The sequence below is a fragment of the Cervus elaphus genome, chromosome 7 (assembly GCF_910594005.1).
Source record: "Cervus elaphus chromosome 7, mCerEla1.1, whole genome shotgun sequence".
In the NCBI taxonomy this organism is placed as follows: domain Eukaryota; kingdom Metazoa; phylum Chordata; class Mammalia; order Artiodactyla; family Cervidae; genus Cervus; species Cervus elaphus.
In genome coordinates, this window is record NC_057821.1 from 48,105,090 (window position 1) to 48,129,201 (window position 24,112).

At 56.0% G+C, this 24,112-nt stretch overlaps 1 protein-coding gene across 3 annotated transcripts in view; it reads right to left on the reverse strand.

The window, feature by feature from the left end:
- The window catches only part of RREB1 (ras responsive element binding protein 1), a 121,297-nt gene that overhangs the window by 11,485 nt on the left and 85,700 nt on the right, over window positions 1–24,112 (reverse strand). For all 3 annotated transcript variants that reach the window (XM_043908595.1, XM_043908596.1, XM_043908593.1), the window contains exons 7-10: window positions 21,683–21,827; window positions 21,025–21,161; window positions 8,340–8,529; window positions 4,648–7,507 (exon numbers count right to left, since the gene is read on the reverse strand). In XM_043908595.1, coding sequence (XP_043764530.1) covers window positions 4,648–7,507; window positions 8,340–8,529; window positions 21,025–21,161; window positions 21,683–21,827 — 3,332 coding nt within the window. The remainder of the gene's footprint in view (window positions 1–4,647; window positions 7,508–8,339; window positions 8,530–21,024; window positions 21,162–21,682; window positions 21,828–24,112) is intronic.

Sequence of the window (24,112 nt, forward strand, 5' to 3'; positions counted from 1 at the left end):
TGCAGTTAGAAGGACGGGTAAGTGGAATCAGAAACCAGTCGTGTGCGGGGCATCCCTGGGGGTCTGGCGGTAAAGGATCCGCCTGCCAGTGCAGGAGACCGGGGTTCGATCCCCGGTCCGGGAAGGTCCCACACACTGCTGAGCAACGAGGCCCGAGGGCCACAACCACTGGGCCTGTGCTCTGGATTCCAGGGGCCACACCTACCGGGCCCACACGCCTCGATCCTGCGCTCGGCAACGAGAGAAGCCAGCACAGTAAGAAGCCAGTGCATGGCGACCAGAGAGCAGCCCCACTCGCTGCGACTGGAGAAAAGCTCGTGCAGAGCAACGAAGACCCAGCACAGCTGAAAACTAAAAAAAAAAGTTACTCTAGGGAGCTCCACGTGGGCCCCAGAGGGTGAACAGGAGAACCCATGCTTCACATACCTCACAGGTGTTTTCTGCTAAATTTATAAAAATGCCCATGTTTAAAAAAAAAAAAAAAGTCATGCTTTTTGTGTGAAGACAAGTTGTAAAGCATTTTAACGTTTTCTGTGTGTGTGTGTATACCCTTCAAATTATTTCTTTTCACTAAATGTCGAACCTAATGTTTAATAATTATTCAGGCTCTGTTGTAAGGAAGAAGAAAATATTTTCCCTTTAACATTTCATTCTTCAGAGGCAACAATCACAGTCTGCCTGAGTCAGGCCAGTGTGAAAACAAGAGAACCAGGCCCGAGAAGAAAACAAGTCAGAAGCTGTGAACTGTGATCTGGTTCTTGATTTCAAACAGAGCGGCTGGCTTCTTGCTTCTCCCTACTATATGAGGTACTCTACAACCTCCACACTGGTAAACGCTTCACTTTTAGAGTTGGTTTCAAGAGCCAGGCGGATGTCTCAGGATGAGGAAATTCATGCTAAGGTTAAGTTTAGAAACCAACTCAATGACCTGGAAGTATCATATCCAATTAGGAAGATTCCCAAAGTGACAACCAACAGGAGTCTTTAAAAGTCCCCCTTTCACTGCATAAGTCACACATTTTAAATAGCAGTGTGCCCTCCAGACTGCATGGACAGAGGAAAACAAGAACCCTTCTAGTATTCTATTGTCACAGTCTTCAGAAAAGCCTTGCTGCCTGGTGATCCATATGGAAGGTATCTGATGATTTTACCCATTTGGTAACAGTCACAGGAGACTGCATTAGCAGGGGTGTTTCTAAATGCACCTGTAACTACCTTCACAGGTACCTTTGCACCAAAGACCTATGTCATCCTTCAACCCACACCCGTGGTGTCGGAACAGTCAAGAAATGAAGAGAGAAATTTTACAAGAGGCCCATGGCGCTGTCTGGCAGGTAGGGCAGGAGGGAATGAAGGGTGAACGCCCAGAGTAAGTGTGATGACCTGGCTTCGCCCCCTCAGCCAGCTCACCATTGCTCTCCTGACCCCCGGGTCTCTTTCTTTTAGGATCAGGCAGAGATGACGCAGGGCTGGCCAGGAAGACACTCTCAGAGCTGCCGCCTAAGAAAGTGAAAAGCAGTCAAATACCAGTGAGGTTGGGAGCACTCTTTGCAGAGGTGTGCATCCCACTGGGAGTGCTCTCCACACAGAGGTGTGCATCCCACTGGGAGCGCTCTCCACACTGAGGCGTGTCATCCCACTGGGAGCGCTCTCCACACAGAGGTGTGCATCCCACTGGGAGCACTCTCCACACTGAGGCGTGTCATCCCACTGGGGGCGCTCTCCACACAGAGGTGTGCATCCCACTGGGAGCGCTCTCCACACAGAGGTGTGCATCCCACTGGGAGCGCTCTCCACACTGAGGTGTGCATCCCACTGGGAGCGCTCTCCACACAGAGGTGTGCATCCCACTGGGAGCGCTCTCCACACTGAGGTGTGCATCCCACTGGGAGCGCTCTCCACACTGAGGCGTGTCATCCCACTGGGAGCGCTCTCCACACTGAGGCGTGTCATCCCACTGGGGGCGCTCTCCACACTGAGGCGTGTCATCCCACTGGGGGCGCTCTCCACACTGAGGCGTGTCACCCCACTGGGAGCGCTCTCCACACAGAGGTGTGCATCCCACAGACTCCAGCCCCCATGTGGGTGTTGGTGAACAGAGGGTGGGAGAGGTAGGTTGGATCCAGGCTGGCAAGAAAGATCAGTGAGACCAACCACAAGGAAGTGGGCGAGGCCAGGGACTAGGACCAGCAGAGCTGGAGGCACCTCAGCCTTCACAGGGTCCTGACGCTCCATTTCACAAGGAGGAAGTCGGGTGGGGCTGAAATGAACCATTTTCTGGCACTGTCTCTTCTACCTGTAGCCTGAAAACACACGGGATGCTCACAAGGGGGAAAGGCGGAAACCAGTGAGCCATCTTCTGAAGAGGCGGCACTGATCAGGCTGAGAAGGAAGGAACCAGGGTGGCCCCCCCCCCGAGACACCTTGGGCAGCAGAGGAGCGGAAGGAGGAAGGAGCTGTGAGTGGAGACCGCGCTAGGACACGAAGTGCGCCAGCCACGCCAGCTTCCTCCTGGGACTCGGTTCCTAGAGCCTGAGTCACGCAGAGAAAGGGCTGAGACCACATGTCCCTTATCTGAGCAACAGCGAGTCCCCCGCTGGACATTCACTCTCTGGGCTGCTTAATGCTGCCTGTTTAGGTGGCGGGATGCCCTGGAAACATGTCTGGGAGACCCCGTAGAGATGCTGGAACTCCCTGTTCCTGCTGCTGAGCACTCTCTAAAATCACTAAGCAGCTTGATGTAGAGACTACCTCTGGAAGCCGAGGCTGTGAAACAGCAGAGGATGGTAAGTGAGCCCACGGGGCGCCAGCCTCCACCTGGGCCAAGGTGTGTGACTAACACCATCCTGTCAGCAGCTCGGGGTCCACAGCCGTGCTGCACCTTATCTCAAGCCACCTCCCCATCCTGCATGTTGGAACGGGTCAGGACACACACGCACCCCACATCCTCAGGCAGGGCAGGGGCGGCGGCAGGGGACCTGGCCAGGCTCCCAACCTAGGACCACCACTGAACACCTGCAGGCAAATCACTCAACCCGCCCTGAGCCTCGGTCTCCTCGGGGCAAGATGGGGAAAGCATGGCTCTCATGGCCCATCACCAAGACCAGCTCTGGAGGGCTGCTGCACCTCCAGAGGCAAGGCCCGAGATGCCCACGGCAAGAACACAGGGAAGACAGATGGGGAAAGACTCCCGGGGAGCGCAGTGACTGAGCAGGGAAAACAAGGTCACGCCTGCCCCCACCCGCCCCGTCTCCCGCTCCCCTCTTCCCCGCTCCGTGCCCACACCTCCAAATCTTAAACCAAGAGGGCGCCTGGGCGCTCGAAGGAAACTCCTACCAGATGCCTGCAGAGACTTGGCACAAGTCTGGAGAGGAAGTGCCGGCCACGTGGTCCTCTCAGGGAGACCGTGGGCTTGCCGGGAAGAGAACAGAACGTCCAAGAGTTGGGGGGGCCCGCCGGGCCCAGGGCACCCGGGGGGAGGAATGGGTGGGCAGGCAGTGCCAGCTCATCAGACCCGACCAGCTGGCTGCTGAGAAGTCGGAAGAGGAGTGTTCACTTCTCAGACACCCTGCAGGTGACAGGCGGGCATTACCCTAACAGGGCGGCAGGAGAGACTGCCGTGGGGGGTGCCCTCTAAGAAACGCTTTCCTCCTGAAGCCCCCGGGGCCCTCGTCACCCACAACGGCTCTGCCACCCCCTCCCTGTGTCCCCCTTCAGTCTACCCCAAACAGTGCATGGGAGACGCATACACTAAAAATTATTTGTTGCTTATTTGAAATCTAAGACTTAACTGGTATCCTGTATTTTATCAGGCAATCCTGTACCATACAACTCTTTTGTTCTGTTTCAGGTCCGATCAATTAATATTTGTGTGGTCATCTCCAAAAGGTTAAGAATCTCACCCAAACTGTCCTTAGTTCAAAGATATAAATCCTGTTTGAATCCTCAGTGACTCAGAATTAAGATGGGAGTTGCATGGTCACCTGACCACTAACCACCTGGTGTCAAATTATTTAAAGTGTATTTCTTATCTTAAACTTCTCTTTAAAAACCAATATATGAAAACATTTGAAAAATACTCTGGGGCTATCTATTTGACAATTTAAACCTGTTACTTAGAAGAATATATTCGCATGTTTCTCTGGAACAATCTACTTTAGTACAAGTAAAAAGTTTTTTAAATTCTAAAACTAGTCTGTCACTGATGATCACTATAACCAGAAGGTGTGATCGCCTCAGTGAACTGAAAAGTGGCTGCACAATCTGCAATATTTTCCTTGAGAATACACAGCAATCAAAAGAACGTCACAGAATGTTTGCAGGTTTTTTTTTTTTTTTTATGTTTGCAGATTTAAATGTTGCCTTGAGGATGCAAATTCTTCTGTCAAAGTCCCCATGCCCCTAGCTGCCTCCTCCCAACTGAGGGACAAGATGGCCCAGGACCACCATACCTGAAAACACCCCAACACCTCCCTTTGCCAGCCGCCCTTGGAGGACCAGATGCCTGAGCCAGGCCATTCTGGTTACAGAATCTTGGGCCACCAGGCAAGCCCCCCCACTCCTGGGTCTGAAGAGGGGGACAAGCTGGGAATTGGGGTGGGGAGGAGGGCCGCTGGGGCGCCCCCTCCTCGCCGCCAGCTCTCTTACCGGTGTGTGTGAGCATGTGCCTCTGCAGGGAGCTGGCCCAGGGGAAGACCCGCGAGCAGTGCGGGCAGTTGATCTTCTGCAGGCAGTTGGCATAGGAGTTGCGCTTCGCCCGCAGCAGCCTGTCCTCGGGCGGGCTGCCCTGCTCCTCGTCGCTGGGCCCGGTGTGATCTGTGGGGGCCGCAGCCACCTCGTCCTGGGTGTCATCCTCCGCACTCTGCAGAAACGGGCTGAACTTGTTGGTGTCCGTGGTGGCCAGCATCTTCTCGATGCTGGCGAACTCCCCGCTGGAGTCTAGGTCCACCCCGCTGCTGCTGCGCGCCCGGCTCCGCGTCCCCCTCTTCCGGCCCCTCTTCTTCGACAAGCCGGCTGGTCCCTGCTCGGTCGGCGAGGCTGCCTCTGGGCTGTTGGCGGAGGGGGATGAGTCACTGGATTCTCTCGGGCTGGTGACGTCGGTGGTGGCTTTGGGGAGGGTACCCCCGACACCGTCTGAGGCTGCGGCAGTACTGCCGGTTCCCGTTGGCCCTGGGTCGGCCACCTTGGTCTTCAGCAAGGTGGGGGCCGAGGACACGGATGAGATGATCTGGGCGATGGAGGCCAGCGGGGGCAGCTCGTCCGTCACGGGGGGCTTTGGCAAGAGCAGGGGGGGCTTGGGGCGCAGCGGCCGCAGCAAGGCCGGGCTGCCGAGGGTGGAGGTGCCCAAGAGCGGAGAGCTGTTGACCAGGGCTGAGGAGTAGAGGGGCACGGCGAGTTGAACGGGGCCCTGCAGGGGCAGCGCCGCGGCCTCCAGAGGGCTGGCTGCCGAGGATGCTGCGGCCGGGACCCCCGGCTTTTCCAGGGGCCCGCTGGCGCCCAAGGTCGCCGGCAGCGCGGGGCAGGCCGGTGGGCCGGGGGAGGCCTGCTCGCTGCTCCCGGGTTCCTGCTCAGGCTTCTTGGCCTCCCCGGGAGCAGCCGCGTCCTTGTCTCCTCTCCGGAAGTTCTTCGGGATGGACAGGTCGATGGGCTCCATGGAGCAGTCATAGGGGGCAGAGGGGCTCAGGAAGGCAGCCGTGTTCTCCTGCTTCACCTGGATCAGGGCCAGGCCCTTCTGGGAGAAGTCCAGGGGCTCGTTGAATTCTGCGGCAAAGTTGCTAGCGGGCTCCACTTTGACGGCAACGTGCGGGGGCAGAGGCTGGGCGGGGCCCGCGGGAAGAAAGCCATTCTGGGGCTCCAGGTAGGCGGCCAGGGGCTTGTGCTCTCCCTCGTCGCCGCGGCCCGGGGCCTCGGCGGGCGCATCGGCGGGGCCCAGGCCGTCGGCCGCCAGGACATAGCTCTCGATGTCGCGCTCGGGCACGTGCAGGTGCTGCTTGAGCACGTGGTGGATGCAGTTGCGCTTGGCTGAGAAGGCGGCGCTGCACTCCTTGCACTCGAAGGGCTTGCGGGTCTTGGGGCAGCCGCCCAGGCCGCGGCCGCAGTGCGCGCGCATGTGGATGCGGAGTGCGCGGTAGTGCTTCAGGTCCTCACCGCACAGCCGACAGACGGTGTCCGGGGAGCAGAAGGCGTCCACCAGCTCGGCCGCGCTGCTCGTCACATACTCGATGTTCTTCTCGATATCCTTGCGCGTGGCCTTGAGGTGCTTCTTGCGCAGGTGCCGCTCGCAGTTGGCCTTGACCGTGAAGGGGTAGTGGCAGATCTTGCAGATGTAGGGCCGCTCACCGCTGTGCGTGCGCAGGTGGCGGATGAGCGCGGCCTTGTCGGCGGCGATGTAGTCGCAGATGTTGCACTGGTAGGGCGAGATGCCCAGGTGGGAGCGCACGTGCGCGCGCAGCACCCCAGAGAAGGCGAACACCTGGTTGCAGAAGCGGCAGGGGTAGAGCACCTTGCGCATGGCCGGCGCCTTCTTGCCGCCGGGGCCCGTCATGATTGCCTTGAGGTCCCCCTCTGTGATCTCCTGCTTGATCTTGGCCTCCACGCCCAGCGGCAGCAGCGCCTCCAGGAGGCTGTCCTGCTCCAGCTGCGTCTTCACCTCGGCCTGGCCAGGCAGCTCGAGGCGTGGTGGCTGCAGGAAGAGCTGTGCCCCCGACTTGGGCGGCAGCAGGTGGCTGCCGGGGGCCGCCTCCACCGTGCCCTTGAGGAGCTTCAGTGACGGCGGGGGCAGGCTGGGGCTGACGCAGCCAGGGGAGGCCTGCTGGGTGTTGACCAGAGGCGGGGGCGTAGACGTGGCCACCACCGTGCGCGGTGCGGCCAGGGGCTTTGGCTTCAGAGGGGGCATGTGCTTGAAGACGGCCTGCAGCGGCGCGGCGGGCGCCTTGGCCAGCGGCGGGAGGCCGACTTGTGGTGGTGCGGCTGCTGCCATCTTCAGGATCTGCTGGATGTCTGCCAGCTCAATGGCCGGCTCCCCGGAGATGGGCTTCACCACGATGCTGCTGTCGGGCTGGATGATGAAGCCCTTCTGGAAGGGCTGTAGGGCCAGGTGCTTCATGCTGTCCGTGGCGGCCGGGAGGACGGCGAGTGCCCCGCCCAGGGCAGCGGCATCAAAGGGGGCCAGGCTGAGCAGGCCGGTGCAGCCAGGCTCCTGAGGTAGCTGGCACCGCAGTGCCTGGAACTGGATCGCCTGGTTGTCATCCGGCGGCGGCTCCTCAGCCGGCGTGGGCTGCACGTCCTCCGTGTGCTGCAGGCCCAGCACTGCCAGGAAGACCTTCTGGTCCGGGTCATTGCCCAGCAGGGCCCTGGCCTGCAGCCGGTCTGGGCCCTGGTCGGCAGCCACGTGTGTCTGCTTGTGCAGGGCGAGTGAGGAGAGCATGGGGAAGGCCTTGTCACACGTGTCGCAGACGAAGCGGTGCTGCTCACTGATGCACCTGCGTAGGTTCGTTTCACACCAGGCCTGCGGGGAAGCCAGGCAGAGAGTCAGAAACCATTCCCCGCTGCACAGCAGGCCTGGCCGGGCCCTTATCGTGGCACATGGGAGCCCACCCTCCCCTGCGCTAACACCCCCAGCCTGAGAAAGGAGCACCAGCGGGTAAGCACCTTAGGAACCGCAGCTCCCTGATGAGGGAGGCAGTCCCCAGGGCCTCTGGGCAGAGAGGCAGGAAAGTGCCGTGAAGTACCGCCACCACAGAGGCTGGGTTCTCTCTTTAAAAACGTGGTCCCTACAAACCTAACTGATGGTAACTCCCTGCCATCAGTGGAGACTGGGCTTCCTCTGACTGTGGGCCGCTGGCACTGCCTGGGAAGGGCCTCAAGGGAGAGTGGGGTTGGGGGGGGGGTGTGGCTGGGGCTACAGGAGTGCAGAGACGTGGGTACACACGCGAATGTACACATGTGTGTACATGTGGGTGTGTGCAAACGGACATATGCACATGAGCATATATATACAGAATAAGACACTGAGCCTGGGGCTTCTGAAGAATTTCACTGTTGGTATCTTTTACCTCAATTCTTAAAAACTTGAAAGAAGTGACCGCCAAAGTAGCTTTGGCAGGTGTTTTACAAGCAGAGAACAAATGCAGCTCAGGCTAACAATGACCCAGAACGTTTGAATAGAAACTACAATGCCAGAGATATTTAGCTGTGATGTGGACGTTAAAGAACCACTGTTAACAATACAGATTCAATTCAGCTAGGGTTGCGAGGGGTAGACCGAGCCCAAAGGGCAGTGTTTTGAGGAGAGCCCGCCTCGGTGGGGAAGCTGGGTCCCGCCGCGGCCGATGGTGTACCTGAGAGATGCGGGGAAACTTCCGACAGGAGAAGTCGGTGAAGCCCAGGTCGTGGAAGCCGGCGGGGATGGCGGGGTTGCTCTGGATGAAAGGCCGCCCCGCGGCGTCCCTGGGGAGCTGCCTGTGGACCAGCGCGTTGTGACGCAGCAGGCCGCGGTGCGTGCGGAAGGTGACACAGCAGACGTCGCACCTGCAGGAGAGGGCACAGGCTGTGAGGCGGCGGCGGCGGGGAGCTCCTGGCGCCCGCCGTGTGGGGCCTCCTCCTGCTTCATTTCAAGCGAGCAAGATAAAGAGGCTATGACGTCAAGAAGCCAACCAGCTCCTGGTGAGCGACACTAAACTCCTTAAAAAAAAAATAAGGGGTCCTACCGGCCCCCCAGCCTGTGCAGACGGCAGAGGTGTGAACAGGGCTGGGAACCTGAGGCCGCCTGCTCCAACCTGTGTTCACATAAGGTGGAGGGAACATGTCCCACCCCCAGCTCCATGGATTCTGATTATCAGAGATATTCGGAAGCCAGAAAACACACATTTCCACAGCAGCTGGAGCAGTCACACCAGCATCCCTGATGTGTGACTGGGGTAAACGGTGATCAAACTCTCCAGTGGAAATGGGAGCAGGTGACAGTGACCCTGTAGCCCAGTTCTGAGGCTCCCGAGGGCACCCCACAGGGGTGGCACACCGCCTGACCTCCATCTTCCAGGGGAAAACACGGAGGCTCGAAAACCGCCGGCAACACGGGGGCGGCCACACAGCCAGGAAGCAGCAAAGCCGAGTGCTAGCCCTGTTCACGTGCCCACCTTCCCTGCCACCACACTGTCTCCCTGTCCTGGAAGGGCTCTTACAGATGTGGTCACCAAGAGAGCAAAGACTGTCACGCTCCCCCTCAGAGACGACCGCAGACATCTGCCCTGGCCTGGGACGCGTGGATGCATCACAAATACCCTTCATGATATAATGCCGTCTCCATTTCCTCCACACTTCAGATCAGTCTCCTGTCTTCACTTGAGCCCAACCACCATGAGGACATCACCCACACCCTCTGGACTTGCACTGCATACAGATGCCATGAGAACCTCATTTAATCGGAACTGAAACATCCCCAGTCACAGGGGGTCCATCTCACAGGCTCAGCCGCGTCAGGCAGTGTAGATCGCAGGAAGTGCCCCCTGGACAGCACGTTTTTCCAACCACGTACACATCCGCATGTGCTCCCGCAGAAATTCCAGGCAGGTCTTTTTCCGGCCTTTCAAGAAGGAACCTGGGGCACAGAGGGGTACAGCAACCTGCCAGAGCTGACACTGCACACACCCGAAGGGAAACTCTTTTGGCTTTGAAATTCTTCTCTGCAAGCCAAAGATGACACCTCACCTGTGAGGTGGCTGAGCTTCACAGGAGGCACCGAGGCCAGCACCAAGTCTGTGCAGCTAGTTCCATTCCTGTGCCGGGCTGGGATGGCCCAGCTATCGTGGTCCCGTGTCCCCACCCCCCCACCCTCTCTCTGTTGAGAGTCAGTGTTATCATTCCGTTAAATTTAGCACACTGGGTTCCCATGAGCCATTAGGAACACAACCCCCGCTTGAGGGGCCACTGCTTAAGCTCGCCAACGGTGATAAAGGCTTGGGGGCAGTGACGGCCGCAGGGAGCCCAACACCTTTAGGTGTGGAAAGATTTCACAGCTGTGGCTGGTACTGTGTAGCTTCCATGTCTCTGGGCCCTGCTTCCTGCCACTGTTCAGATCCTCCTGCTCCCCCCCACCACCCCCGCCCCACCTCGTCAACCTTCCCCTCTGTCCTGTCTGGGCCTGGAGCTGGTGAAGTTCAAGGAACGGTCTGGAAGCTGGTCTGTGCCTTCTCTGATAGGTGAGGTGAGAGGTAAGGAAGACAGGGAGCTGTCCGTAGCGGGCCCTTGGGCATCTCACTCCTGAGGTCTACGATGGATCCCTCTTCCTAGTTAACCATTAGCACTGATGACATATATTTTGTGTCGAATATTTGCAGAGTGTTTACAATTAATCTTTACCAGCACCAGGACCTCACAACAAACATCTAAGCTCATGGCACCCTAGCAACCCAGCGAGTATGTGATCACCCCACTACACCGGAGGCCAAGGCCCTGTCCCCACTCACCAAGGGAAGACAGCAGGGTGCGCTCCATCTGCCAGAGGCAGGCTCCTTGATCAAAGTCAGGTAAGGGGGTGGGGTGGGAACTTCATTTAAAAAAAATCATGCACATTAAATATTTTACTCAACCTAAACCATTCAGTTGACCCTTACTATCTGCAGATTCTGTGTTTGTGAATTTGCCTCCTTGCTAAAATCTGCAAACCCACATCAGCATTTGTGGCATGTTCTGGGACAGGGCGGGAGGAATCAGCCGCTCAACAGACACACACGTTCCCCGCTGGGCTTGGTCAAGGAGATGCTCCGCTCGCTCATTTCAGTTCCGGCTGTGAGCAAGTGTCCTTTTCGCTGTCTCTTTCCTGCCACTTTGCTAGCGTTTCAGCGCTTCTTCCTGATGACTCTGTTTAAAATGGTCACCATGGGCAGTACCACTCAGTGTCCCCAAGAGCTAGAAGCCCGTGACGGGCTTTACGGAGAAAGACACGTGTGAGATGAGCTACAGTGCTGTCAGCTGTTTGAGTTCAATGGTGATGTGTTAATGGTATATATTAACAGAAATACACTTAATGAAACAAGTTTATGTATTGATTACTACATGAAAACGTGAGCAGAGGCTTGCAGGAAACAAACCCCATGTTTCCTCAAGGAACAACGGTTCAGTGTTTGCTAACTTTGCGTTCCTGGAACCTTTACAGAACGTACCTACTGCGTGTTCTGTAGAGAGAGCCCACGGCTTGTTCCCTCACCTGTCTTTTCTGGGGGCCAAGGTCTAGTTCCACTGAATGAAGATCCATGTCCTTCTCACTGTGAGGCACTGTGATATGACACCTTTGCTTTCTGGCTTTAGATGATTTAAGGTGGAGCAAGAACTTAGATTTCTGCAAACCAAACTCAACCAGCACCTACTTCTCATGATCGTTCCTCTCTCCTGTTCATAGGGGTCTCGTCCACCCTACATTTGACAGAAAAACAAATAACAAAACCTACCCAATCTGAATTATGTGCAAGTCTTCCCAACTTCTTTTTCGTAGAAACTATTCTTTAAAAAAAAAAATTCACTGGTTTATAGAAAATGTACATTACAGCAAATAATTACAAGCATTACTGACACTAACCGGTTGAGGAGAGAGGACCCTGACCCTCAGCAGCCAGCGTGTCAACTGCAGGCGAGCAGATGTGCGTGGGCGGAGGGCTGCACTCCTGCTGGACTTTCAGCCTTAGAGCTGAAAGGTTTTTAAGCATATGTCTCATTATCAGCTTGCTGTCTGGAGATGTCTGTGTGTGTTATGTATCTTTTTGTATTTATATACACACATGTATTTGCATGCACGTGTACCAGGCATATTCAGTTCAGTTCAGTTGCTCAGTCATGTCCAACTCTTTGTCTGACCCCATGAACCGCAGCATGCCAGGCCTCCCTGTCCATCACCAACTCCCAGAGTTTACTCAAACTCATGTCCGTTGAGTTGGTGATGCCATCCAGCCATCTCATCCTCTGTTGTCCCCTTCTCTTCCTGCCCTCAATTTTTCCTAGCATCAGGGTCGTTTCCAATGAGTCAGTTCTTTGCATCAAGTGGCCAAATTATTGAAGTTTCAGCTTCAGCATCGGTCCTCTCAGTGATTATTTAGGACTGATTTCCTTTAGGATGGACTGGTTGGATCTCCTTGCAGTCCAAGGGACTCTCAAGAGTCTTCTCCAACACCACACTTCAAAAGCATCAGTTCTTCAGTGCTCAGCTTTCTTTACAGTCCAACTCTCACATCCGTACATGACTACTGGAAAAACCACAGCTTTGACTAGAAGGACCGTTGTTGGCAAAGTAATGCCTCTGCTTTTTAATAGGTCTAGATTGGTCATAGCTTTTCTTCCAAGGAATATTATAAAATATAAAAATAGAAAATTTTAGAGGATGAGCCAAAAAAAAATCCTATTACTTTGCTCTTGTGCCCCAGAGATCTTTTTGAGCACCCTCCTCTTTCAAGACCACGGCCTCAGTGTGGGGTATCCTGGCATTCTGTGTGATGCATCTTGCATGGGTCACCCAGGGGAGGAGGGTGCCTTAGAAGGTGGTGATGCGGGTTTGCTGCCCACTCTCGCAGCCGTGGATTTATCTAGGAATATCTATTTCCTCCTCCATTCTCTTGCTGACCTTCAATCCCCTCCCGTTTCTGGCATGTAGGACCAAGTTTCACACATGGTAGGTGCTCAGCACACACGTGGCAGAAATACTTAGTGCCAGCCACAGGCCGTGTCCTCGAGGAAGGCGGGTATGGAGCAGTGGGGGATGGGCATGGGACCCAGACGCTGGGAACGGGGAGTTGGAGTGGGTGGCCTTGGACAACTTGTTTCATCTGTATTCCAGCTGCCTGCTGTGTAAAAACTTCCCAGACGTGGCTGAGATAAGAATCCCTCGGGACCTTGTGAAAACCAGGTTCCCAGGGCTGCGGCGGATGGGCTGGCATCAGAGTGACTAGGGGAGGGACCCAGGAATCTGCAGGTGGGCAAGCACAGCAGGTGCCTCTCATGTCAGACAAGCTGGGAAATAAGTGACAGTGAGAAGTAAGCAAGAGGTCTGGAATCTCTGAACAGCTTTGGCTGCAGACTGGGAGAGCTCTCTCCCTTGCCACAGAGCCGGGTTCTTTCCCATCTGTACGTGGGGACCTTCAGAGTTACTGTAACTGTTAACAAAGATAACACAATGCTTGGAGAACTGCAAGGTACTAGACCAAACCTCACCAATACTTTACCATGCTAGGAACAAAAAACCATAACCCATTTCCTGGGAACTACCAGCAAACACAAAAATGCAGAAAACATGGAATTTTAGTTTCAAAGGGATGCCCTGTCCTGTTGCACTCTTGAGAACTTCACAGCACAGCAGCGGGTCTCCCCTGCCACTGGTCCACCTGGGGACGCCCTAGGGGAAGTGGGTGTCCTTTCCAGTCCCTGCCCCGTGCCCTCTGCCACACTTCACTCTGGAGCCACAGCCCCAACTCAGAGCCTCCTCAGGACGTGCAACGAGCCCTCTGTCCACCACATCACACCTCTGTTTCCACAGGATTTCAACCAAGGTGCTCCTGTTTCACTTCTGACATGACACAAACGGTCATCTCACAAACAAACATCTCAAACAGTGGCAGAGGGGAAAAAAACAAAAATTCCCTGCTTTGAAATCTGAAGCACCTCGAGAGGCTGGCTGAACGGAAGGAAAGAACCCTCCTGGGGGAAAAACACTGCCTCCTCTGTCACTTGGATCTCTGTCTGTGAACAGACCTTAAATGAAACCACAGCAGAAGAACATCACCCAGAGATGGCCAGGCTGCCTTTGTCAGCCAGACATTCGGTTCCTCCGGAGGTCCAGTGGGGGTCACTGCAAATCTGCGGGCAGCGCTGCTGGCTGCAGACACTAACCCGGGGCTGGCTGCTAACCTCACACGGGCCTGGCACAGTGGTGAGGGCCACAGCCACTGGTCGGGTGGTCCCCAGCACTCTCCCCTCACCCCCAGGTTTGGGGTGGGGGGGGATCTTTCAACCCTGCCAGGAACTCGTGAACAGCAAGCTGTAAAATATTTAGGTGGAGTGGAACTGTACTTGGAGACACAGCAGAGGGAGTGCTGGAGGACAATTTCATTTTGCAAGTGATCTGACGACGTGCCAGAGGGAGACAGCGCAGATCCGAGAGGCTGCTGTGGATTTTCTGGCAACGGAGATGGCCCGAAGTTGGAAACTGAGGGTAACTTTTCCAAATGGAAACTAACGTCGCTGTCAGTAAGATAAACGCATTTAATGGGGGAAAGTGTATCTAGCTGTAGGGCTTAAAGAAGGTAATAAAATTCCGTCCACTCTTCAGGGAACAAATCCTTCTTTTAAGCCACACACTGGAACAGAGTGCCACAAAGCAGACAAATGTACATAAAGGTGAGATCACATAAGGAACCTCAGAGATGGGAACCACCATGGACATCCTGCCTGCCCCGCCTGACGGAAGGACAACCACCCACATGCGTGCCAGACCCTTCTGCTCACAGGAGCGGTGTTTCTCTGCCCCAGGCAGCTCACCAGGCCCGCTGTACCCAGAACACCTGAGTTCCAGCACATGCTGGCCAGTGCTTCAAGGAGAAAAGAAGCCCGTTTAGTCCAGAACGCTGGGAGGGCACCCTACTCCTCTAACTGTGGGCTCCTTCCTCCCACGGGGCTGTTCTTTTCCTGCGGCAGGGGCAGCGGTTTACTGGGGTGGGGGTGGGGGGCTGAGGTTTGGGGGCCTGCAGAGCTGGAGCTTCTGGAAGCAGAGGGGAGAGGCCACTGTCTGAGGCTTGACCACCTCGCCTGCCGCGTACCTCGGTACCTGCTGCCACCTAGGTACCTGAGGCGTCACTGAGGGGTGTGGGGAGGGGTGAGGTGGAGACAGGAGGGGCTGGGCTGGGGGGCCCCAGAGCAGAGAAATGCCTTGGGGGCGGCACGCAGGGGAGTGAGCCAAGTTTCCACTGTGGCCCCCGGGATTCAAAGGAACAGATGGCAGGACTGGGGGCTGCCGGCGCTGGGCCGGAGGGAGGCAGCGGATCCCAGGCGCCTGCACCACGGACCCGCCCCGTCCCTTCTCCTCCAGAGACCACACACACTCACACGGTCCCTCGGCACTGGGGCTCTGCCCCGACACTGCCTGCGCTGCAAACAGCCCGCCGTGGACGTGGTCAGAGAAGGTTGACCCCCACGGGAGCGGCAGGCCGCACTGACCCAGAGTCCCCCCACCAGTCCCAGCTCCACTCTGGCCCGGCGGCAGGCGGACAGGACAGTGAGGCTGGGGTGGGGCCGCAGCTCCAGGAGGTGGGGAGAGCTCGCCTCTGGTGGCTGGGACTGCCCTTTCAGCTGTCACAGACTCTAATGCAAACGAATGGCGTTCGGGCCCAGATCCACAACTCATCTCAACAAAGCAAGAGCAGGATCTTAAAGGCGCTGGGTGGAGGGCAGTGCAACCAGTGGGGCAGAACGCCGTGGAGGCCGCTCTTTACAATACATGCCCTTCCTTCCTCCTTAGCTGTTTTTCAGACGAAAACTGCAGAATCCTGGGATGGTGTGGGCTCCGTGCAGGGTGAGGGGGATAGGAAGGAGTGGGCCTCACAGCAGGGCTGACAGGGAGTCAGCAGGACTGACTCACAATAAAGGCTTCAGCCATGAGGCGGGGAACCAGCAACCACTATTGGCGAGGGTTTCCTGAGTAACTTTCCTGAAGCATCCACAGTGGGAGGGGAGCTCACACGTTCACAGAAGACAGAGTCAAGTCAAGATAAATGTGGAGGCAAGATCGCCAGCAGAGGGATCTAAAGTGTAAAACAAGGCCATAAAAAAGCTTTAAAAAAACATGTTTTAAGCCCCTGGCTAAACAAATCTGGGTCTTACCCATCTCAGGTTCATGTGGTGACCCTTACTCCCACGCTGTTCCATCACGTTTCCCAGTTAAGGGAAAGACAGCTGACCCCCATTGCTCCAAGAAAGGGTTAAAAATTTTTTTTCACTCCACTAAGCATATTTTCGAAGGACTGCTTTAGCAAATTTCAAACATCAGGAAACACATTTCTTTAGAATCTCAGGTTTCCCCAACTATCTAAGGGAGGCGATGCGCGGTAGTTTGAAGGCATCAAGTTCATTCAAGCTTCTGACCGCCGGGGGTTCCGCACAGTTGGATCACATCATTTGGGAGGCAGGACTCAAAACAAAATCTAGATAGCAATTCAGTTACCTAATCTTTACAAAAACGAAAGGAGATACAGGTGGCTCTTTATTAGATAAAGACTAAAGGCCAAACTGCTCTCCTGTTCTTGGTCAAGTAAACATCAACAGTACCTGGAGAAGCCCTGGAATTTGATGCCTTCTCTCTGTCACTGGAATGGGATTCCCAGGGAGCGACGGGAACCCATAACCGTAAGTGTTGTGAGGTTTAAAATATTAAAAACAACACGTGTTCTAAACAGTAGTATCAGAAGTAAACATTTACTGAGTATTACAGTTTGAGCACTGTGGCTGCCCCTTCATCCTCAAAATGGTCCCCAAGTCCATCTTCCAGACGGGGAGGCTGAGCCCAGGGTCACTAAGATGTGGGCCACAGGTCAGACTGCAGCTGGCTGCCCTGCTGCCCCTCTGCTGCGGGCCGCAGCTTTGGGAGCACGGAGACGGCAGGTGCCCCTGGGCTTTCTACACCGAGTCGCATCCTCAGCACCTGGGGCCCTGCACAGTGGCTGCACTGGGAGTCCTCCCCACACCCCGTCATCAGAGCCTGTGAAACGCCTTGCTGCGAAAGCGGCAGGCACCCTGCTCACTTCCTTGAGATACTAAATGTCTTGCTCATTATAGTGTTTTAATCGAGGGACTGACATTCCTCTTTTAAAAGGATTTCATGCTTCGTTTTTCCTGTTCTGTCTTCAGAGACTAGAAGGGGTGAGTGCAAACAACCTCTCCTTGGGGCCCCACCCGCCTCAGACATTCCTCTCCCCTCCTGCCCACCCTCGAGTCCCGGCCAGAGAACTGACATCCGACAGCTGCACTAATCTCTCCCAGTTGCTGGGAGCAACGGTGAGGGCCCTGTGACAGGGCCCTGGCCTGCGGCAGCCTGCCCTCCCCACACCCAGGAATCCGCAGGGCTGCATAAGGCGTCCTGACGCCCTGCAGGTCTGTTCGACCCAAGTAACGCTGGGTGAAGCTGGGCAGGTCCAAGGACCGGCTCGACAGGGGCTGGGGTGAGCCCCGGATGGCGGCTACACCGCCCGGCGGGCCTGAGTCACAGAGAGGCCCCTGGGTGGGGTGCGGGGGAAGCCCTGACAAGCGCTCCAGCTTCCGTCCAGTCAGGGGAGGGGTCTTTCCCCCTCTAACCCCGGCGTGTTTCAAACCTGCCTCCCTCTGGCTGGACCTTGGCCCCCTGGGATCTTGAATACGAGATGCTGAAGAGTATTCTGTGATACCCTTTTCCTATATTTAGGATGACATTTAGCAAGTGTGGGACCAGCGCCATGTGAACCGGTCTCAGGGTCCCCGTGCAGGTGATGGAGTGTGCGGGGAGAAGAGGCGCAGTGAAGGGAGGCGGCCACTCCTGGGACACCTGAGAGCCCAGCAGCAGCGGGTCCTGGCGCCGCCCGCCCCCGCAGCCCCGCCCCCGCCTCCCGCAGCCCCGCCTCCCCTGGTGCAGCTGCGCGCCTGCAGAGCCCCCTCGGGGCCCCACCTTCCCAAACCTGAATCCAAGGGCATCGGCGCATCCACACGCACACGCACTGCGGGGGCCCACCCCGGGGCCGCCCCGCCCGCCCGCACCTGACCCGCTGCACTGTCACGACCCCTTTCACTGTCTCTACCGTAGCTACTCTCCTCTTAAGTCTGGTCGAGGGCCTGGCACACAACAAGCACTCGTTCATTTGCTGGATACATTTTAATGGAATTAAAAAACAGCCCTCCCAGCTGCAGGTGGGCCTGTCCGAGGCCCGCGCCTGCGTGTGGACTGCTGGGGGCTTGGAAAGTGCGTGTTCCAACGAGATGGGCTGAGATCATGCCCCCTGCACTGGTGAAGACTGTATGAAAGCGAGAATGTAATACACATCGCCGACAGCTTTTGTACGGACGCTGTATTTTGGACATACTGATACATCAGCAAAGCGTGACCCACTTCACGACTTCCTCTTCCTTTTTAGGACGTGGCTCCTAGAAAAGTGAACGTGGCCCTCGCGGCTCCCCTCGTGCTGGCCGCTGCTGACCCGGACTTCCCTCCCTCTGACTCTCCTCCGGTGGCGGACAGCCTGCTACTCTGTTCTATTCTTGTAACCAGGCCCGATATCCAACACCAGCACAGCCTCACACAGGGATGTCCCCGCTGCATCTACCTGCTCCTTCAACACTCTGTCTATCACCTCCAGTCCATGGGGCCAGCTTTCAGGAGCCTCTGCTCCTCGTCTGGGGGGCTGGACACAGGGCCGAGTCACTGCTGGGCACACCGGAGCAAAAGCGAACCTAGCACTCGGAGACCACAGCAGCTACACGTCCTCCTCCTGCTCCAGCGCCCACTTCGTTCCCGTGAAACACAGGGGACTGTGGGAGAACGGCCCTGGCGTTTGCACGAGTTTGGATTTTTAGTGCTTTTTATTAAGGAACAATGGGCACCTTGCCAGCTTTGGGGGTGGGGGGTAAGGGCAGGAGAGCGCGAGAGAAAAGCCAACAGCTGCTTCGAGTTATAAACTTCTGTCTAAACTGGTAGCATCCCACTGTGGTTCTGCTGCCTTTGGGGTTTGCAAATGGAGTGGGTGCCTATTTTAGCTCTGGGTTAACAAGCAGTCTCTCCCACCAGCTACTGTCACAGTTCACTGCCCGGCTGGGCCCTGCTGGCTGAGGCCTGCCTCCACTGCATCCTGAGAGCAGGCGCTTGCGTGGAGGGCAGAGCAGAGAGGGAAGAAGGGAGATTAACTCTGTTCTGTAATTAACTCCTCTGGTTTCCAGACACAAGCCCCACCCACTAGACCGGGCTGGCTGGCGGGCCCGTGGTGGTCGCGGGGCAGCCTCTTCTTACAGCTCTGCAGGGGGGGCCCGCTGGCCACAGGCCTCCTGCAGTTCCTCCCCCCAAACAAACGGGGCCAGCACCAAGTGGGCGAGGGAAACGGGTGGGACTGCAGGTTTAACATCACAGCCGTGGAGTCCCGGTGGGTAAGCTATGTCCCAAATCACGTAGAGCACTGAACCAGTGTCCGGGGCAGTTCCCGTCCCCATCCTTTCTGAGCAGCAGGCCCGGCCTGGCCCCAGATTAGGTGCCCATCCGGGAGGCCCCGCTCCGGGAGCACCCATGCCCTGGGCCAGCCAGCACGGACGGGGGGACACCTCATCTCCCTGTATCATGGCCACCCACTGTGCGGTGAGGCTCCAGCTGCTTAGAAAGCTCTCCTGAGAGCCAGGGTGTTTCCCGTTGGAGAGAATCGCCTAGAAGACAGTAACGGGGTAGCTCCTGAGGTGTATCTCATCACAGAATAAAGCCCGGAGTGAAAGAAAACCCGGGGAGGAGCAGACACACATGGTGAGTGAACCAGGCGCCCTGCGGAGCTGGGTCAGGGGCACCAGCAGGGGCTGGGGTCGCCGAGGCGATGCCTGCCTCTGCCCACGACGCAGCACACGAGGCTAGTCTGGTAACGTGGGCTCCACGCATGTGCGTCCTGGTTCCAGAGGACGCTGTCAGCAGTCACTACCCCCGCCAGCCCACACCCGGGGCGCTGCGGGCGCTTAGGAAACCAGGAAGTCAAGCTCCTGACTCTCCTGGAATGACAGGGCCTATGGGCTCTTCTTGGTAGACAGAATGTCACCTGTGAAGCGGCGGGTTTCAGAGTCCAAGGATTTCCAGCCTGAAAGGGAACCCTGGGCAAGCTGGCCCAGCCCTCCTTTGCAGCTCCGACGCCACTGGTCCAGGCCTGCGAGAGCAGCGGCGGGACGTGACCGCCGGCTTTGCCCACGCGTCACACACCTCGATTCCCTTGGACAGGGCAGTCACTTGGAGACATTTTCTAGCATTTCAACTGCTCAGACTTTAATCTCCCCATAAATTCTTTTTTCTCTCTAATGGAAAAATGTCAAGCTAATGTGATGAAGAATAATGGAATCTGACACAGCTTTAAGTTGCTGGGTAATTAGCCTTCTCCCTCAAACACAAATGTCTTTAGCTGCCTTGGACCTTTTCACTCCTCAGACACAACCGAACACGTGCCCCCAGGAAGGAAATCTGGTCCATGGACCGGTGAGTCAGACAAACAGATGTCCACATTTCTGCACTCCCAAGCTGCCTTCTGAAACCGAAAGCTGCAGCCACGTATGCCCTGGCCTCTGCACTGGGAACCTTCAGCTGGGCCTCTCAGGACGTGCTACTTTCAAGTCTCACAAGGCCTGGGGCTCCCCAGGGTAGCCCTTCTGGAGGAAGAGGGGCCTGCCCAGCAGGACCGCTGGGTTCCCTGCCTGATGACGACACAGGGATGAAGGAGGGGAAGGAGAGCTGAGGCCCCCAGCCCAGCCCCACATTCTGCCAGAGGCTTCATCACTACCCGCTCGTCCTGCCTGGGACCACTGGGATCAGAAAAACCACCCCCGTCACTGCGGAGCGACAGGCTCCATTCAGGTGCTGTGTCCTGCAGGACAGAACTCAGCCTTGCCCCCAGACGCTTTCCTGGGCTCCTGTGCCACCGGCCCAGTCCACACGCCCACGAGCACCTGCCCTGCCCTCCCGTCCTTACCACCCACGCAGGTGCACCTAACAAGCACGGGGGCTGCAACACCTTCTGTGCAGAAAGCCTGGAGGCTCCCCACGTGCAGGGACCAGCAGGGGTGGCCCAGGGGCCCTGCTCGGACTGCAGGGAGCACAGGGCCCTGGGGATGCCTCCTGCAGCTGCAGCCGCCTGCCTGGCCTTGTCGGTGCCCCCAGCACTGTGACGGGCTCAGCCACAGGCTGGAGGGACAGGAGTGAGGCGCGTCACACCCCACACACAGCACGGCCTGCCTGGCCCGCTCCTACCTCAGCCGGTACCTGAGTGCGTCTCCACGCCACCCTGCTCCTACCTCAGCGGGTTATCCGAGTGCGTCTCCATGTGAGTCTCCAGCCCGTACTTGCACACGAACTCCTTGAAACACAGTGGGCAGTGAAACACTTCCTCAGCCTTCCTCTCCGCATCACCCAACTGCCCGTCCTCCACCATCTGAGGGCAAAGGAGAAACACGGAGTCACGAGGGGGCCTCCTGCGTGCTCTGTTTCAGAAAGGTGGAAGGTAAACCCAGAGCCTGAGAGGAGGACGACGTCTCCCTCGCAGGCCTCAGGGACGCGGTCGCCCCCCACCCGCCCCTTCCTGCTCAGCCCCCTCATTTGGCTGATGCCCACAGAGCGCCTAGTATCTGCCAGGCACTGGGAATAAAGCAGAGACGACAGGAGAGGCCCCAGTGCTGGGGAAGCCCCCGTTCTAGCTGGAGAGACGAAAACAGCCCAGAACAACAGAACAAGCTCTCCGCATCATCAGTGGGCTCGGCCGGGGGCTCCACAAAGCCAGGACGGATGGGCGCACTTTCTCCAGGTACCTTATGGAACAACGGGGGGAAACACAGCTTAACAGCCTGGGAGTGGGGGTCTGCCAAGTCCCCAGACTGAGGAACTGAAGGCTGGGGTGATTTCGGCCCGGAGCCCCGGGGCCGCACACACATTTGTGTGGGGTGGGGCGGGGAGGACCTTTTTGGCAGGCGCTGGGTCTTCCTTCTCTGACTCTGCATCGTGACTCAGTTTCCTCTTGGAGGACAGCCGCCTGCGCTTCAGTGGGTACGGGGGTGCTGCGGCTGGAGAGCTGTTGGGGTCCTTCTCGTGGATCTTCATGTGTCTGCAAGGAACACACACATACACACAGACAATGTGATCTAGGAAAGAAAACTGGGTTGGTTTATTTAAAACATCTTCTATTTGGGCACTGGTACTTAAAAGTTTCCCTTAGTTAAGAGATACGGGGGTGTAATTTATATAGTGACTTGGTTTTAAAAACCTTATAATCTCCCTGAACCCCTCTTAAAGCTCTCACAATGAAGTGCTGGCCAAAAAAGTGGCTCAGCGCCTTGCTCTCTGTTGGAAGATGTTCATGAACTTCTCTGGCACCAAAGAGAGGAAAACAAACCATCTGATGATCTGCTCCACTTATCCAGACAAGCTGTACTATTTTGGGACACATAATTCTATAGGCAAAAGGAGTCCCAGGTACTACCACCAGTTCCCTCGGTGGCCCCGGAGCCCACCCACTGTCTACCAGGAGACTGCGCCCTCTCTCTTCTGCCTTTGGAAGCATGCTGGGGTCAAATGTGAGAAGTGCTGACCAAGCACGTCTGAAGTGCCTCCAACCTGAAAGTCTGCCCTTGCTCTCCCAGGTCTTACGTGAACTCACAGATCATGAGAGTGGCTGGGACAATGGTTAAGTTACCTGTTCCAACCCTGACATCTACAGGACCAGGAACATACATACAAGGAAGGATTACATTAGTATGCACATGCCTGTTCCAAAGAGAGAGTGTTATGGGTGACCTGACCTAAGTGACCTTACGTTATCAAGTTCTAAAACAAACATTCTAGGAACCAGGTCCCAAGAGCTATAGGAAAGAAAGAATGCCGTTACAAAAAGATAGTCAGTCTCAATTTCCTCGATTTGTGACATGAGAGGTTGACTTTTCCTAATGACAGTCGTCATTGGCATCACCATCTCTGAACAGGGTTAAACTATGCCAGATGTGGGAATGTAGCCACGGTGCTTTATAAATAACTCTCTGATGGGATTATCGTACTGGAGACGTTTTCAGAATGGGAAAAAACAGCAAGGTTTTCATAAATGATCCTGTCATACTTCTAAAAAGAAGTTCTGTTCAGCTCATGCTCACTCCCTGCTGCACTTTCTTTACCGGAGACAGGCTTGGGAGGAAAGGGCTGAGAAGCTCATGAGCTCATGAACCATGAGGAGCAACAGCTTAGGCTGTCAGGCCAATGATTCAACCGGAAGGCTAGAGTCTTCACCTCTGCCTCCAGGGATGCCCGAGTCCTCCTCCTGTGAGTGTGTGGAGGTGAGAGCTAGGGCTTCCCTGGTTCTGACCCTGCAGACATATTCTTGAGGGTGGACGAGTCCATGGGCCAGCCCCTGACCACACTAACCCCTGTCCAAAGAGCACCAACCCAGTAATCCACCAGCAGGTGAGATGTGGCCTCACCTTTGAGGAGTGGGTTCAGGGAAGGCAGCTCAGGCCAACCCTCTGCTTTCTTAGGGGGGCTCAGTGTGGTGGGTCAGAAAGATCTAGTGGGAGAAAATGGAAAAGGATCACAGACAACCGTCATGCCCACGTCCACACAATTCCTTGCTCAGGTTATCAGGTTACGACGCTTGATTATTCTTCTTGGCCCCTTAAAGTCATCAGAGAGTTAATGGGAGACAAATAGCTTTGTTCTAAGCACCCCCTCTATTTCAAGGCGGCTGAGAGTTACGGAGACCATCACTTAATATCAGTGTTTGGAGGAAAAAAAAATGGCTGGCAAGTTTCTTTCAACATTTATCATATGGCACATTCCAATCTCAGAAGTGTAAAAAAAAAAAAAAATTTTTTTTTTAAGGCATCTAAGAATTGAGGAAGTGTGATAATACTAAGGGATGTAAATCAGTACCATACCCATCGTTTCAAGAGATCACTCAAAATTTAACTTCAAAAATGAATACCCTTTCTATAGTCGATAGGGTATTTATTCCTGACTGGTGCGATTAACACGAGGCCATGATCACCGTGAGAACCCTGGGAATCAGAGCTGATGACTGCAAGCAGTTCACGAGCTCATTTCAAGCTGCACCTTTTCTACCATGTGACACCAACGGTCATGAGATTGATGCTTTATTATCTAGCTCCTGGGATTTAGGACGGAAGTGGTTTTCAGGCAGCAGAGGAGGTGGGGGAGACTGGAACACAGGAGGGTGGGCAAGGAGGAGACGACCCCGTTTCTCTCCTTTAGAAGACCTGGTTCTGTTGTTCCGCCAGGTTTCATTTAAAGGGCTAATTCATCTAATGTCCATGTATCCTGAGAACCAGCAAATCACACAAGCCTCAGGACTGGAAGTGGGGTGAGATGCTGTCCAACCGGCCACCT